The following is a 17,121-nucleotide window of genomic DNA, read 5'->3' as shown; positions in this document are numbered from 1 at the left end:
CACACTAGGCCCTCCTATCTTGAAAGAGATGTGTCATTAGCCTATGTAACCCCAGAAGGTTTGAAGGTTTGCAACAAAGAAGGGATCCCTGAGGAGGATGACCAGCCACACATTTTTGGATTCCATGGGAGCGAGGAGGATTCTGGGGGACAGATCAAGAGTGGAGGCACTTAGGGTAATATGGATGTCTACATTTAGTATTGAAGAAGTAGTCTTGAGTGTAACAGACCACATAATTAGGAGGTGTGATAGGAAAGAGCTAAAAAATAGCAGGCATGCTTAGCTTTTCACATTACAGAGTCCATCGGCAGAAAACAACCCTAAAGAAAATGTATGCTCCTTCTGCCTGCTTCTCCTGAAAGCTGGAAATGGTTACTGGGGCCATCCTCCACCAATCTTAGTAAGATGTAATAATGTGAAAAAAATACATTAAGTGATTACTGCTGTTTGGAAAAACAAAACAAGACAAACAAACAAACAGCACCAAGGCTGTAAAAGCAGTTTCAGTCCTATTTGCATGGCGAGGACACTGTATTTAGGTCTGTAGGGCACACTCCATTACCGAGGGACCTAGCAGATGTTATACCATGATTTGCGGGCTTGTGGTGACCCTGTTCCCACTGGAATTATAGTATGTCTCCGAGTAGTCAGGTGCAAGGAGCTTGCTGGAGAAAGAAAAGGGAAGATCATGGTTACACACAATGCAAAGTCCAGCAAACAAAGAAGACTTTCCAGGCTGCCCAACAAGTTTCAACTCCTCAGCTTCTCTTGTGCTCCAGACAAGTCTCTCTACACAGGCTAACACTAGGCAGAGAGATGGTGTGTGTGTGTGTGTGTGTGTGTGTGTGTGTGTGTGTGTGTGTGTGTGTGTGTGTGTGTCTGTCTGTCTGTCTGTGTCTGTGTCTGTGTGTCTGTTTGTGTGTGCGTATGTCTATTTGTGGGTGGGTCTGTGTGTCTCTGTGTGTGTTTCTGTTTGTGTCTGTGTGTCTGTCTATCTCTGTGGGTCAGTATGAGTGTGTGTTTCTCTCTCTCTCTCTCTCTGTGTGTGTGTGTGTGTGTGTGTGTGTGTGTGTGAGAGAGAGAGAGAGAGAGAGAGAGAGAGAGAGAGAGAGAGAGAGAGAGAGACGAGCGGGTTGTGAAACAAGCGCCTGTTCACTTGAGAACTGGTTGCTATTTCCAGGAGAAACTTGAGAAGAAGCAGAACTGAGGTCAAAGGTGACAGAAGTAAGAACTCGCAACCAGTTTGGTGAGAAGGCACAGCATTACCCCTGCCCAGCCCTTTCCAGGGAGGCCCTCTATCAAGACACAAACAAACAAACTTTAAAGCGAATTATATTGGACCCACTCAGTCATTTGATTAAGTAATAAAACCTGCCTACTCACATCTCATTAGTTTTTATTTATAAAGTGTCAAAAGCCTAGGAAACTATTATTTTGCCTAATGTGTTTCTACCATTGACTCCTTGGGTCCATTGGGAGTGGGGTGAAGACTGTTGGGTCAGTTTCGGGAGCACTAATGCTGATGGCAGCCTCGCCAGCCACTCTCCACACTTTGACTTGTAGCAGAGGAGGACAATGGCAGACGGACACACACTCACTTGTTCTTCTTCAGGTACAGCACAGCAATCTTCCCATTTACTGTCATTTTGTACCTTAGCTCAGTTTCAAATTTTTCCTGCAACAATACACAAAGAGTTCCCGGTAACCAAAAGGTGGCTATGTCTACCAATTTAATCCTTAGCAAGTAATGCTTGCTTTTCTCGAGCAGTGGACTGTGAGACCAGCTGTCTGTCTACACCATAGACAACAGATTAATCTGTCAACTAAATAGACAAATTAGCTCTGTGTTGGTGTACGCATATATGTGTGTGTGCATATATTCGTGTGCTGATGTGCACATGTATGTGCACTTGTGTGTGTATGTATGTCTGTGTGTGTCCAAGTGTGTGTGAATTGATGTGTGTGTCTGTATGTATATGAATGCATGCACATGTATGTATATGAAAATGTGTATTTCTGGGTATATATACATCTGTGTCTGTATGTGTGTGAACGTGTGTGTTTGTGCTGGAAATTGATACCAGAGTCTTGTAAATGTTTGCTAAGGATTCTACCACTGAGCCATATTCTAAGCTCCTTATTTGACATCTTTATATACAGCCTTGGTATAATTAGCAAGGTTTTATTTGGATCACCATTTATGAAAATAAATATTTATATTTCCAAACATAGGTTAGGGAATGGAGTGTAGGGGTGCATAGGAGTAGAGATATGTCAAAGACATAAAAAATCCCCTTAACTGGAGCCAGCTTAGTGGGTGGCTTAGTGGGTGGCTTAGTGGGTGGCTTAGTGGGTGGCTTAGTGGGTGAAGGCACTATTCTAGTACCTTGTGCTCCATCCCCAGGATTCATGCCGTAGACGTGAGAAACAACCCCTGCCCATCCACCTTCACCCGTTACATTAGGTCACCATGCATCAGGTAGGTATCCAGTAGCTGTTTAAGAGGTAACATAGGCAAGCAATGTGTCTCCAGTAAAACCAAGCTCATCACATTAAACACATGCCTCTGAAGAATCACTCAAAAATTAGCATTATGAAGCTGGAGAAATGGCTCATTCATTAAGAGCATGTGCTGCTATTTCATAGGACCCTAGTTGGACCTCTAACACCCAGGAAAAGGTGACTTACATGCACCAATCTCCAAGAGATCTGATGGCCTCCTTTTGCCTTTACAGGTATCTACCTGTACATGCACACACACCACAGAGTATATACACATAGTTTTTATAGCTATCTACCTGCACATGCACACGATACTCAGAGACACATGGCACATACAATTAGCTTTATTCTAGTGACTAATTAGAAACTTAAGCTAGTGTTGGCTAACAATGTGTTATCTCATTACAACGTAAGAATTGTAAAAATTTTAATGCTGTCTACATAGAAAAAGATACAAATTTCAGATGCCGATTTGCTTTCATTTGCATTGTTTATTTTTTACTCTAATTTAAGGCAATAATTACATGTGTATGATTAAATGGTAGATAGGCAAATAATAGATAAGGTAAGTTATATATAATTATTTGGAAGCATTACAGCATAAATGATTATAAAATATCAAAGTCTACACTCACTGGCCAGCTGAATTATGAGTGAGTGTGTTCTGTCCATTGAGAGACTCAGTCTCCACAAGAATGTGTATAGCATGACAGTGTAAAAATAACCTCTGACCTCACTTGTATACACATGTAAACAGGCATACACATAAAATGCACGTACAAGAAATAAGACAAACATAGACATACTAACCTTTGTCTCTGGCTCTTTGGTCTCTCTTTTACGCAATGGATGAAGTCTTATGGGATAAACCACTTCATATTTCTTGGCTTTAGGGAGTTCTTTTATTGCATTTGCTGGGGGACAAAGAAGGAAGATAAGACATAGTGGTCACGCTCACTCCAGTGGTTGATGCCCCACTGAGACCTCCAGTGATTTATGTCAGTGGTTTTAAACGCAGAGCTTCACTGCGTCTTCATCCCTAGTGGATGAAGTGGTCCACTTGGGATGAAGACACAGCGAAACTTAGAGAACCGAGGCAGGATGCTGGCGGTGGGGTTTAGGAAAGCTTCTTTTTCTTCTCTGTGTTGTGATTTGCAACTTCTCTGAATGTAATCGTAGCTCACTGAAATACTACACTATTTTGGTCCACCTAATAGCAGACAGAACTGAGGGGGCTCACCAACCATAATTGCCATGGGTCACTTGGAATTATAGCACTTGACAGCTTAGCCTAGTGACTTCTCAGAGCAAAAAATATTTATTTGTTTTTATTTTATTTTTCTGAGAACTGAAATTTTTTTAATTTCTAGTGATAATCCACTCTCTGGTCAGTTTGGAATGGTTTTAATTTAGTTGGTCACATAATTTAACCTAGGAGGTTAGACAATGTTATTAAGCTCTGAATGCACTCAGGGTCAGACAGCAATTGAGGTAGCAAAGGAATTCCATGACTTAGGGTTCACTCTTAGAAAATGTTTCAGAAACAAAGCTAGAGCTGAAGAGATGGGTTAGCAGTTAAGAGCACTGGTTGCTCTTGCAGAAGACCCAGGTTCTCCTCTCAAGACCGACATGGCAGCTCACAGCTGTGCTTAACTACAGCTCAGACCTCTTCTGGCCTCCTTGGCTACCAGGCATGAAAGTTGAGTACACACACACATACAGGCAAAATATTCGCATACATAAAATTATATTTATATATGTGTGTATGTGTGTGTATGTGTGTGTATGTATGTGTATATGTATAAAGACATAGTACAGATACTATAATATCTTAACTTTTAGATTTGAAATTTTAACTGCTTGAAAAGCAATGGTGGATTAGGCTGTGTCTGTGATGTGTTGTGTAGTCTATAACTTACAAATAAACACAAACCACTATTGTGTCTTCAAAAGGACCACAGTCATTCAGATACATTCTCATCAGCTGTGACAAGTAAGTCACTGTCATACTCTGTAGCAATTGTACAAAGATTTGCTTTTTCTTTTCTCTTATCTCTTTTGTCCTTTTGTTTGTTTGTTCTTTGTTTTTCTAGGGCCTCAGTAGGCTGGCCTCAAATTCAATATCCCTCCGCTTCCCAATCCCAAACACTGAGCTTTAAGATGCGCAAGACGAGGCCCAGTACACAAAGTCCTTGAGTTGCTCAATTGTTGCAGTCATGATGTAATCCTTGTGCTCTTTATGTTTATGGAAGTTAATACAAATCTTTATGAAATACATATGCAATTAATTGTAATGTTGGTAAAGAAAAGTAATAGTACTATTTACCAAAAATGTTTGAAGTTCTAAAATGTGGAATGGTCATTCTCTCCAGTTAAAATTTCATGATTACTTCATAGCGATGAGATGCCACAGCTCTTGCCAAATATGTGCTAATGGCATAGGAGTAATTCTCTGCTCCTGCTTTAGTTCACTGACACAGAGCACACAATACACCCTAAGGTGCCCGCACACTACCTGGTGTACTATGGTGACTAACCAGCACAATTAGCCCCATAGACATTGAGTCATAAAGCCACTTCTCACTGATGCTGCAGCCTCAACAAATCTCTTCTTTACATGTCACCCTAAGGAGGAGTGGGGCTGCAGAGATGCCTATGTCATCAAGAGTACTTCCTGCTCTTCCAGAGGACCCAAACATCACTTCCTTGAGCACATCTTAGGTGGTTCACAATGCCTGAATCTGTATCCTGGGGCACCTGACACCCTCTTCTGGTCTGCACAAGCACTTGCACTGTACTAGCATACACATAAGGTTTCTCTCTCTCTCTCTCTCTCTCTCTCTCTCTCTCTCTCTCTCTCTCTCACACACACACACACACACACACACACACACACACATACACACACACATACACACCACACACACACACACTTAAAATTGTAATATTTTTAATGCCATATTGGAGGGATGGAGAAAGGGCTCAATGTTTAAGTTATTCTTCTAAAGGACCCAGGTTTGATTCCCAGCACCCACCTGGAGACTGTCTCTTTAAGATCTGATATATTCTCTTGGGCTCTGTAAGCAGATATAAAACTTTTTTTTCTTAGTTTATTAAAATGACAAAAAAGTAAACCTCTTCTTTGTGGGGTTCATCCACAACATGTGTGATCCTAACAGGAAATCAGCTGATTTGTGCTTTGAGTAACAATTGCTGACAACCCCCACCTTGAGCTTCCTATAAATACAGAACATACTCACAGCTACACTCCTTTTTGATGAGAAAAAATGAACAGGGAACTGGGTCATCCTATTCAACAGCAAGCAGTTTTCTGTGTTGTGCTTGCAATTTTAGTTAGTCTGAAGCCTAATATTTCTTAAAACCAGAAGTCACTAACTGGGTTTTAAATATTGGGTCAAAACATATAAGCTACAAATTTATTCCCAGCTCACTCTTTGATGGGGCAACACTTCCAAATAAAAACCAAAACAAACAAACAAAAACATTACTTTTTAAAGTCTTCAGCAAATTCTCTTAGCTAAATGAAATAAGTTTCCAGTTCATGCTGAACTCTTACAACACAATCAGTTCTGTAAGGAAAGAGATAGAATTTCCCTTAGAAAGCTCTGGTTCTCCTGAAAGCTGTAAGGCCCTTGAATTAAGATATTTGAGATGTAGGGATTTCCACACCACAGAAAAGATGCAGTAGACAGACATTGTTTGCCTCACATGTACTCCCATTTGATAAAGACTGGGCAGCCTCCTCCCAGGTGAATAAAATCAAGTTAATTATTTAGAAGCCAGTAGCATAAACAGAGCTAACTGGCATCCAGGGATCACACAAATCCAAGATGTAACACAATATGTTTCATTAATTTATTTTAATGTTTGCTTCCTCTCTCCCACAGAACTCATGTGTTGGGTGAGCTTTGGCAAAACTGGATCAAGAGAAAGACAGTTATTTCGGTTTGTGTTAGGGGTGTGTGTATGTGTGTGTGTGTGTGTAGTTGTGGATTAGATTCTTTTAATCATTCACTAATATAAAATAAAGCAAAGCTCACTAGTGAGATTTATGGAGATGACCTCAATCTAGAATGCTGTTCTATCTGGGTCCATTTTGGGACATTTGTGTATAATAGTGGCATCTTCATTTCCTGTTAAATTTCCTTCAGATCTATTAAATTGTTTCAGGGTTGTGTTTACAGAGGAGACATTAAGCCTTTAATGTAAGTTTATGGATTGACACTGATTCTTTGTCCCCTCAGATACTTGTACTTCTAAATGTTATTCAGTAATAATGAGAATGGGGAAGACTAGAACCAATATTCTAATGAAGTTATTATTTGGCTATGTAGGTTAAATTGTGCCTAATAGCTTACTTTTTCCAGTCACTAGAAATAACAGCTACTTTTTTTTTTTTTTTTTTTTTTTTTTGCCAAAGTGCGTCCCTGGATATACACCTGAAACAGGATGGAGACTTGTCTTTGTCAATGTGTTAATTTATTTTCTCTTTCCCAGAACACTTGCCGTGTCCTTTTAAATATTTGTTTTTACTTTCTCTGTGATGAAATCCCATGTCACTTTTCTCAGGGGATGATGAGGCTCATTACAAGCACTGGGCCCTATTTTACATGGTCACCATCTATAGAGAAATATACAATGAACCAGGTCAAAGTTATTGCCAGCGGGCGCATGCAAAGGGTTCTTATGATGGGGAAGGAGAAATACAGAAAAAGAGGTAAGAAAGCAAAACTTTGTCACCTGCATTTTGGCTATGAAACCAGCCCCCTTGGAATCTAACAAGGGTATTTCAGAGGCTGGATTATGCCTTGGAAAGAGCAACACGAATGATAAAGAGATGCAGTGTGGCATCCTACTCAAGATGAATGCCCCCTTACCAAATAGCAATTGGAATGCCTATTAGCACATCCTTAGAAGGACGGCACACTTTTAGGCGAGACTCTAAGGCTTTACATCTCTTGCTGCCATGTTGCTGATGCAGAGTTGTGGGAAGCAAAAACAGCTTGATGCCTGATTTCTTTGGAAAGACAGTAGCATGCAAAGGCCCTGCCGTTACCCATGGGACTCCGTTACTGAAGCTGCCTGATCAGTTACTTCCTCTCCTTGAACAGAGCTGGATCCCAAGTAGTTCTTCAACTTCTGATGAGAGTGGAGTCACCAAGAGTCCTGGGGATCATGGTTTTGGAAAATGTGAAGAAAGATTTCCTATTAAAAACAAGATTTGGGGGGCTGGAGATAATGGCTCAGTGGTTAAGAGCAGTGACTGCTCTTCCAGAGGTTCTGAGTTCAGTTCCCAGCAACCACATGGTACATCTGTAATAGGATCCAATACCCTCTTCTGTTGTGTCTGAAGACAGCTACTGTGTACTTTTATACATAAAATAAATATTTTTTTAAAAAAATTTCCTAATAAAGGAAAGAATTCCTACTCTTTGATTCCTATGAATTTAGGATTTTGAAGTCAAGCGATAATGCATTTAAGGATATATTAGTATCCTAAATATTTAAGGATATTAAATACAATGTTTACAAGTCTGGAAAACAATGGAGAAGCCATTTTTGGTAAGTAAGTGCCAAAGTAATTGGGAAGGAGGAAGACCCTACTGTGCTTGATGGCTTCACATTTGTTCACAATGTGTTCATTTGTGGGTCCCAGCAAACATTTTATGGTCTAAGAAAACATTTGCCAGCTTGTGTGAAGATTGAAGCTTCAAACACAGAACAAGTCAGAGAAATGTGTCATCAGATGTCAGGCATATAAAATCGAGCTGAGAATTTATAAACTGGAGAGAGCTGCATGCTGTAGCATGTTGTTAGGAAGCAGTAGTTACCACACCAAAATTCTTAGATGTTTGCTTTAACCAGTGAAACAGAGCTGGGTTATCAAGCCACATGGGACTGAAAACTGCTCCTCACCGATAACATAGCAATGCTTTGTGGGTACAGCCCCCTACCAATTAATGATATCTATTTTCTCTAAACAAAACAGTGTGCAATCCTAAGTAATGTAAGTTGCTGAACTGGCCCCAATTACAAGAGCAGATACTTTCCTCAAGTCTTGATGGTCACAACCAGCCAAATCTGCTGTTTTATTGAATTAAAAATTGATGCAATTAGTTCTGATAGATTTTGCTTTAGGACTCAAAGATCATACCTACTTTTTAAATGTATGAGAGCTTCCCTTTCTTTTTTTCTAAAGATACCAGAGGTGACATGTAAATGTTTCATGAAAACCTCTAATTACTCACCTTCACATCCATCACAGTTTCCGGACTGTAGATTCAAACCAGTCCAAATGGTCAGAGGGGGAAAAAAAAAAAACCAAACAGCTAGCCAACATATTATATACTGTAAGACCAGGAGCAGACAGCATGCAGTCCTGTGGCATGCTGAACAGAACCCAAATGGGGTTAACACCTACCTGGAACTGGAGAAAGAAGGAAAGAAACTACCAGAAGACTCCATTGCTGCATTCTGTGATCCCAGGAGCAGTGGCTGCCTCCGCTCACACCTGTGAGGTTGCTTCTGCCCCAGCCTCCTCTTAAGGGAGACAGAATGAAACTCCCTGCTTCATTGTGCACGCTTCAGCAAGTGTTTACTGAAGGTGTTGCACAACCGTGGGACCTGTGGTTCTGCCACAATGGCATGACAGACGGAAGTCCTGGCTGCCTCTTGACTGGTTCTAAAATTTCCTCTGTTAGAAGCTATTGTTTCCCTCTCTTTCTTCTCCATGTTACCCATTCAAACTTAAAATAGCAAGTTTTCAACGCACTATCATAGCTCAATAGGTCACAAGGAGGTAATTGCCTTGACATACTTCGTATATGCCAGGCAGCGTATCATATGCATAATAATATGGAATAGAATTCTTGGAATATTATGTGCTATATAGGATACACACATGCATTATTATTTGGACATGTGATGTGTATATAATATGTTTAAACATATAGATTATCATTTTCAGCTAAATCAATAAAAGCTGTAGGTAATATTATTCTCCTACATATATACATTTGTTTTATATAGTGATTTCTAATTACATCTAGTATATGTGAAATTCTTATTTTCAATCACCTCACACTGTATTCTCACACAACGATGTTCACAAGAAGCTTAGACTGTCCTAAATTAAGATATTTCTAAAGTCAGAATTTCACAAATTCTAGGCTAGCCTCCAACATGCTGTGCAGTTTCAATGAACTTGAACTCTTGATTCACCTGCCTCTAACCCTTGAGTGCTGGGACTTGTCAAGTTTACCTTCACACTCAATTTTTATGCAGTGCTGCAGATCAAATACAGAGTTTGATGCATGCCTGGCAAGCATTTTGTCAGCTGAGCTTACACCCTTCCCCTGAAATAATAATTTTCAATAACACAAGTACAAGGCTCTGCAGATCACCAAGGTGTTTGTACACTAACTGAAGGCTTGGATAAGATGAGAGAAGGTGACTTAGGGATGGAGTAGGGGCAGTCTCTGAGCCTGTCACTGCCATTATGAGGCTAAATTGGATTATGTGCAATAATCATACTCTGTAACCAAAAGGTTGTATTTAGTTGTTTATTAAATTTTAGGTGCCCTCCTAAGCTAGTATTCTTGTTATATTAGTCCTACTGACACAGTTGTCTTTCAAATACCATTTCATCTCCATTTTGTATGTGTAAAAATATGGAGTTTAAAAACATTAAGACTCCACAAGATTAATTAAGACTTGTCTCCATTGTGTAGATTAAGAGGCTTAGCCTGGTTGCTCACATTACTTATGTAGTAAATAGAAGGGATGGGATTTGAACTCCATGCTGTCTGTAGTCTCAGTCACACACCTTCATGTTTCTTACTTGATTATCTGACTCACACACAGTCTTATTTCTAGTGGTAAGATGCCTACAAAGTAAAAAATAGTCCTGAGAACAAATTGTTACTACAAATCCCATAGCTAGAACACATGCATTAGGCATTATTTTAATACAAAGCACATTTTTGGGCTGGAGAGATGGCAGTACAAAGGAGTGCCTTCCCATAGTAGGTCTGAACAAAGACAGAAGCAAAGGAATGGAAGGAAAAGGCTGCATTTAAGGAGCAAAGGCAGCAAGAATGAGGAACTAGAAACAGCCGAGCTGTAATTTAAAGAGGCAGTTTTGTCACTAAATACTTATTTAGTGTCTCCTGGGAGCCAAGTGCTGCAATCAGCCTTAGTGATCACATTTCAAACATTAGAGTCAAAACCTCAGAAATCCTTAAAGCTTAGAATCTGGTTGTAACGAGACAGAAGGTGAAAGAAACACTCCAAAGAAAACAAGATAGGGTGATGTATTTGAAGGAGTACTTAGGGACCACTTTGAATGTTTCTCTGATGGGCAGGATAGTCAATATCCATCTCTCTGGGCTCCTTTTGCCCCCAGTTGCAGCAAAACAAATGGGGCCCATGGTTTTCTACACCACTCTGTCTGTCATCTTTCTTCTAGACACTTTTCCTTCTTTTTAAAAGTCTTATTGAATGGGTTGTCTTGAACTATTAATTTTATACATAAATAAGTGTTACTTTAGTAGATTTCAACATCACTGGTTGGGATCCATACCCATTATCTGTTGTGAGCTGGGCAATGTCATCTTTACTAAGCATTTCAAGATTTTCAATCTACCTATTATAACACAAGCACTCGGGAGCCTAAGGCAAGAGGATTGTTACAAGTGTGAAACCAATTTGTGTTCCATAATGAGTTCTTGGTCAGGGTGAGCTAAAGAATGCTGCTGCTGCTGCTGCTGCTGCTGCTGATGATGATGATGATGATGATGATGATGATGATAAAGAAAAGAAAGAGGGAAGAGGAAGAGAAACAAAAATTTTAAATATATTTTAATATTTTTTTTCCACAGGACTACTTTGGGGACCATAACTCTTACATAAGCAAGTGACTTGGGAACCTGGGCACCAACTGTTTTGAACAAGAATATGTAGTCACCTGTAAGTATGGGATATTGGGCACCATTGCTCTCTTGGGTCAGCACACAGGCCTCTGATAGGAGATTACAACAGTGTTCTGAAGGGTGCCATCACCTACAGAAGTAACATTACCCAGCACTTCTCTGACATAAGACACACTAGCTTTACTCAGAACAATGATTAAAGGGTTCCACAGTTGCAGTGGAAGATGTCAGAGCAGAGATCCAGAACAAGCTAAACTTAGAATTTAATAAAAACCCATTGATGAATAGAAGTGAGGGAAAACAATAAAGACAGAAATTGTCAAAGAGGATCTTTGGGGTGGTTAAGAATTGCCAGAACCCTGCCTCACGCTGCAAATGCATGGTCTTCCTCTTGCCTCTCTAGAAGCCAGGAGGTTACAGAAATAGATGCTGCAGCAGGAGGAGAAGGAGCGCAGGGCTCTTGAATGGGAAGATACACATGGGTGCAATTCCTTCAGTTCCCCCTTGCTGTGCCACTTCCCATGTCTCACTGAATGACTTCGTCTTAGATCTCATAGAGATGCCAGTAAGTTCTAATGTTGCACAATAAGCAGCAACCAGTAGTTGATTCAAAAAAGGCCTCATGGGGAACAATACCAGTGAACGTTGGACATGGGTTTGTAAAGAGCCCACATTGTTCCCTGTAAACTCCAGCTTCTCGGAGCTAAAGGTCATTTGAAGAAAGATTCTGCAAAATGATCGATTTTCAAGAATTACATTATAAACAGTGGGGGTAAACCTGAACCTAGATACAAAGCTCATCAATGCTTTAAACCTCAAAATGATATTAGACATGTATTGAAGGAGGTGGCTTTCCTAAAATCCCTTAAACAAATCACAGTGGCCAAGAGCCACACAGTATCATTTTGAGTACATTTTTGTAATTTCACTAATTCTTTTTTAATTTTAACTTTATTTATATATGTGTTTATATGCCAGGAGTGTAGCGTGCCAACAGAGGCCAGAAGTGGGGTGACATATGAAGAAACTGAGGCCCTCTGGCACTGTGAGTGTTTGGGGCACTTACCAGTAGCTCTGTCCAGCTTCCGACCCCTCACTGAGGAGACACAGTTCACTGGGAGGTCATTGTAAAACTTTCCTGCAGGGATGCTGGCTGGGATGTTCTTGCTAGAGAGAACACTCTGCTAACACCAAGCAGGAGAGAGAAACTGAGGCAGTGGATTCATTCTACCATATGTCTAACCTAAGAAACTGCATCTTAGGCATGAGACAGATATCTGCAGTAGGATACAATGTGGCTTTCCCCCCTTTCTTGTTCTGGTGCCCATCTCAAGAAATAGACTACTGAAGAAAGACCCAGAGTAGTGAAGTGAGCAAAGGGATATACAAGTTCTATATTATGGTCTTTTCTTGTTGCAATGATAAAATCCCCAAAAGAATCAACCTAAGAGCTAGGCATTTACTGTGGTTCATAATTTGGTGTTCAGTTCATCTTAATGGGAAAGGTGTAGTAACTGCAGTTGCCATGGCAATGAGAGATGGTGGTGTGGTTTGTTCACATGTGGTAGAGTGAGCCCAAGCTGAAAGTGAGACAGGACTATACCTCTCTAATGTCCACTTTAGAGCCCGAAGTCCTAGAGTTCCCCTAAACTTCCAAGGCAAAGACACAAGCTTGTGACCTTGTAATCAATTATGTGAGCCTGTAGGGGTCAACTTATATTCAAACCAAGGAATATATATATATATATATATATATATATATATATATATATATATTGCTTGATTATACATATATAATCAATTATATATATAATCAATTATATATATATATATATATATGTATATATATATATATATTGTATTTATGATGGTGCCAAAAATCTGTAGTGAGTGGGGAGACTGACCAAGTTTGGGTTGACTTCTCCAGACTTAGAGATTAGCCGTAACTAAATATATTTCTGTGGTGTGTTTCCTGAATGCTCACCTTATTCAAGATCTTAAAGATACTTTTTATAATTCATTACTTAAGAATTCAGATGAATGAAAGACCTTGCCTTGTTCTCTGATCAAATGCTTCATATTCTGAACCATAAGAGCTGATTCCCTATCTTTTCACTCAGGTAGATGACAGGTGAAGGGTTGCACAGTGTAGGAAAATACATCACCATCTTCTGTGCCCCTGTGTGTCCTGTTGGTGAGGAGGAGATTAAAAAGACAGTTGAATGCATGACATCCTACAGATGGGCAGATGAGAATGACACAGTACACATCCCATATTCTCACCTAGGGAAGAGGACACCATATGTCATGCAGGGCCACCCTGCCTACTTGGAAATGCTGAGCAACCAGAGCTGTGGGAAGAAGACTTTTGGCATCTGAAAGGTAGGCGAAGCCCAGTTCCCGTGATTGACTCACCTGAGTGGTTCTGTAGATGACACAGACCTGAATCCCAGTAGTCCTGAATGTGCAGGAACTGAGAAGGAGGGCTCTTTGACCAGAGAGCCATATCTGTGGGAACAGAGTGGGGAGGAAATGCTGTCTTCATGCCTCCAGATCCAAAACCACCAGTAAATGCATAAAATTAACTTAATTGTGTCTTTCTACCACACTGGAGTGAAGGGAGAGGGCACAAATGTATCACAGCTCTGTAGATGGGCAACATCTGCCCTCCCTCTCGGTAGCAATGTTCTGCCAGAATGTAAGTAGTATGTCAGCTTGATCACACACAGAGCGTCTCTGTCGATCAGCTTTCACAATTTAACCAACATAATATATACTGAGAAAGAGGGGACCCTACAGAACATGGCATAGTTAAATACTTAGCCTTCAAATCCAGGACTTGAGGGATTGCTGTCGGGTCACAAATTAGACTCTAAGCAAGAAAGTGTAACCTTTGTGTAAATACAGGTAATTGAGCTGATAAAAAAGACTCGTGGCTTTCTTTCATTTTAAAAAATGTATTTACTAAGCTGAAAATCAAATAGTTTTAGCTTACCACAGGTGAAGCCTGTATTTGAACAAGAAATTGTAAGGCTCTAAATTGTTTTTGTTAATAAAAGGCTCACAGCCCTTTCCCTACATTTCTTTTGAGACTCAGGAGCTTGTGACATGTGGCCTTTTGGCTCTACATTTTTTAAAGTTATCCTTCTTTAATCATAAAGTCAGCATGTAAACAATTGCTCCACTGGTACTGTATCCTATTCTTAGGTGTTTATGTGTCATGTATGTCTACACAGGTACAGGTCTGTTAGTAAAGCTGAGAGATCTCAAATAGAAAAGAGGGCCATCCCTTCTATCCTTGCTACCTAGAGTTGTTGACATGCACTCCTGTCAGTGTGTGACATTTATGCAAATATTGTGTATGAATGAGAGACACTCACATATTCATAAATTCTATTCAGTTTTAGCTGAGCAGTAATAAAGCCATGTCTGAAAGTGATTGAATAGCAGAGAAGATGAGTTCCACTCAATATTAAAATTTGGTGGAGTTTTTGTGTTCAGACATTTGCTCAAATATTTTTCTGTCTATTATTGTGAAGGAGTCTTAACACAAGGTTAAGACTTAACTTAGTGGACTATGAGCAAGCAGATTACTCTCTTCATCAAGTGAGCCTCATTAATTAGTTGAAGGGTTTAGCCAAACAAGACTGACTCCCCTGAGTTAGGACATCCTATGAAGCTGTCTTTCAGCCTTTCGTGAGTCTTCTGCTAATAAGATTTTTGTATTTAAGTATCTGTAATTATCATGTATGTGAGGATCCATGCCACCTGCCCTGACACTCTGTTGATTTTGGTTCTTTGCAGTATTTATTGATATAGAGTAAGTCTTGAATATAACACTCTCTTTACACATTGATAGACTCCTTTTTCCACCACTTCAGGTAAAAAGCTGAAAAGATGTGCATAATATTTTCACCAAGATTCTCCCAGAGGCCACATTCAGCAGTCTGTAGTGTAAGAGAGTGAGCACACTATAACAACAGTCATGAGAGTATCAGACAACTGCATTGACTCAAAAAAATACAAGGAGGGGAAACCAAGCCTTGAAGAAACACCCAAGACTAAGTAAGTCAATGGAATGAGAAATTAGGGAGCATTTACAGAAGAGAGTTTTTACAAGTAAGTGTTCAACAGCACCAAATACCACCCCCCAACAAATTAACTATAGAATCAGGAACTAATCATGAGGCAGTAACAGATGTCTTTCTCAAAGACAGTTTCCATGGAGAGATAAAGACACATTTGCACAGATACTGTTTATAAATGTGCATTGTTTGTAAAGCTGTGCTCTAAAGGGCGGGAGAAATATCAGACTAATATTTCCCTCTAATTAAAGAATGTTGATAGGCTGGAAGAACCCTGGAATGCAGAGGGCAGAGAAAGTGAAAGCATGGAATAAAGAGAGGGAAGAGGGGAGTGGGAGGGGAAGGAGGAAAAGAAGGAAAAAGGGAGGGAGACAGGGAGAGAGAAAGGGAGAGAGAGAGGGAGGTTCTGGAATGGAAGATTACAGCTTATCTTACTGGGATTATATAGCTGGGTAAAATTGTGTTATACATGGTGTATCTTTCTCTAGTTTTCTGAAGAAGTTCAAAATTCACATTTAATAGAAGAGTTTATAAATGATGCATATATATATAGTATTATATTTGAATAGCACATCTCCCTCTAACCCTTGCCTGCTTGCTCATTTACCCACTGAAAATGATTGTGTCCTACCTTCTTAAAGATCATTTCACAGTCAATTCATACAAACTAAGACAATTAAAATATATTTTAACTGAATTCTCTTCAAACAGTGACACTCTTGGATTTGATCATGATAATATTTAATGCATATTAAATTTGTTAGGTTCTTTTCCTTTTACCATATTGTTTTTAACATCATAATATAAACCCACCAAGATATCTGTTCAACTTCTCCCGCAGACTTTCAGTTGTGCAATGGCTAGGCTAAAAGAATTTTACTGGCCTACTTCAGAAATTGACAGTTTCTGTTCAGATACCTGACTGACTGCATATAGGCCCATCTTTCCATCATCCATCGATACTAACACCAAATTCACTTCCCTAATAGATCAAATATCTCCAATCAAGTTTGCATTATGCATATTTTAGTGTATTATAAAGTCATTGATAAAACTCTTGTTATGATAGACTTTCTGAACAATTGGAAGAAATTGTTCTCCCAATTCTTCAGAGAGGAGCTGAGGGCTAGATGCCGGGCGGTGGTGGCACACGCCTTTAATCCCAGCACTTCGGAGGCAGAGGCAGGCGGAGAATTGTGAGGTCTACTGTTGTTCTCCCCACACTCTTGCCCACTAAGCACCCTGAATCACTGTGCTTCTGGATCCCCTCTTCTCTGTGTGACAGTTGGATCCCCTCTTCTCTATCACAATGCCTATCTTTTTCTTGTCTGTTAAGTTTCTCTGAAACTGTGTTCTACTTTCTATGTTCTACTCCTGCCCTCTGGGCTGAGATCCTGGTTCTGTTTGCTTCAAGCCTACTAGTACTATATTCTCTAGCGCCTTCATTGTGTTTGTCTACTCTTAAAGCCCCTGACGACTCCTTTTCAGTGACTGAGATTATTTCTATAATCACAATGGCCCCTAGATTGTAGATCTTGTTTGTTCAGATCCACCAAACAACCTGCTCCATTCTGCCTATGTTG

General features: G+C 39.9%; 1 protein-coding gene across 4 annotated transcripts in view; it reads right to left on the bottom strand.

The window, feature by feature from the left end:
• The window catches only part of Adam28 (ADAM metallopeptidase domain 28), a 53,357-nt gene extending 44,187 nt beyond the window's left edge, over window positions 1-9,170 (bottom strand). For 3 of the 4 annotated variants that reach the window (XR_013109292.1, XM_076930796.1, XM_076930797.1), the window contains exons 1-4: window positions 8,945-9,170; window positions 3,313-3,416; window positions 1,599-1,675; window positions 587-665 (exon numbers count right to left, since the gene is read on the bottom strand). Coding sequence is in view for 3 of the 4 variants with exons in the window: in XM_076930796.1 (XP_076786911.1) it covers window positions 587-665; window positions 1,599-1,675; window positions 3,313-3,416; window positions 8,945-8,996 (312 nt within the window). In the remaining variant the exon portion in view is untranslated. The remainder of the gene's footprint in view (window positions 1-586; window positions 666-1,598; window positions 1,676-3,312; window positions 3,417-8,944) is intronic. The other variant, XM_034499267.2, reaches the window with a different exon arrangement.
• Between the last annotated feature and the right edge of the window lie 7,951 nt (window positions 9,171-17,121).

The sequence above is a fragment of the Arvicanthis niloticus genome, chromosome 3 (genome assembly GCF_011762505.2).
Source record: "Arvicanthis niloticus isolate mArvNil1 chromosome 3, mArvNil1.pat.X, whole genome shotgun sequence".
NCBI classification, from domain to species: Eukaryota; Metazoa; Chordata; class Mammalia; order Rodentia; family Muridae; genus Arvicanthis; species Arvicanthis niloticus.
This window is presented reverse-complemented; position numbering and strand designations above follow the sequence as displayed.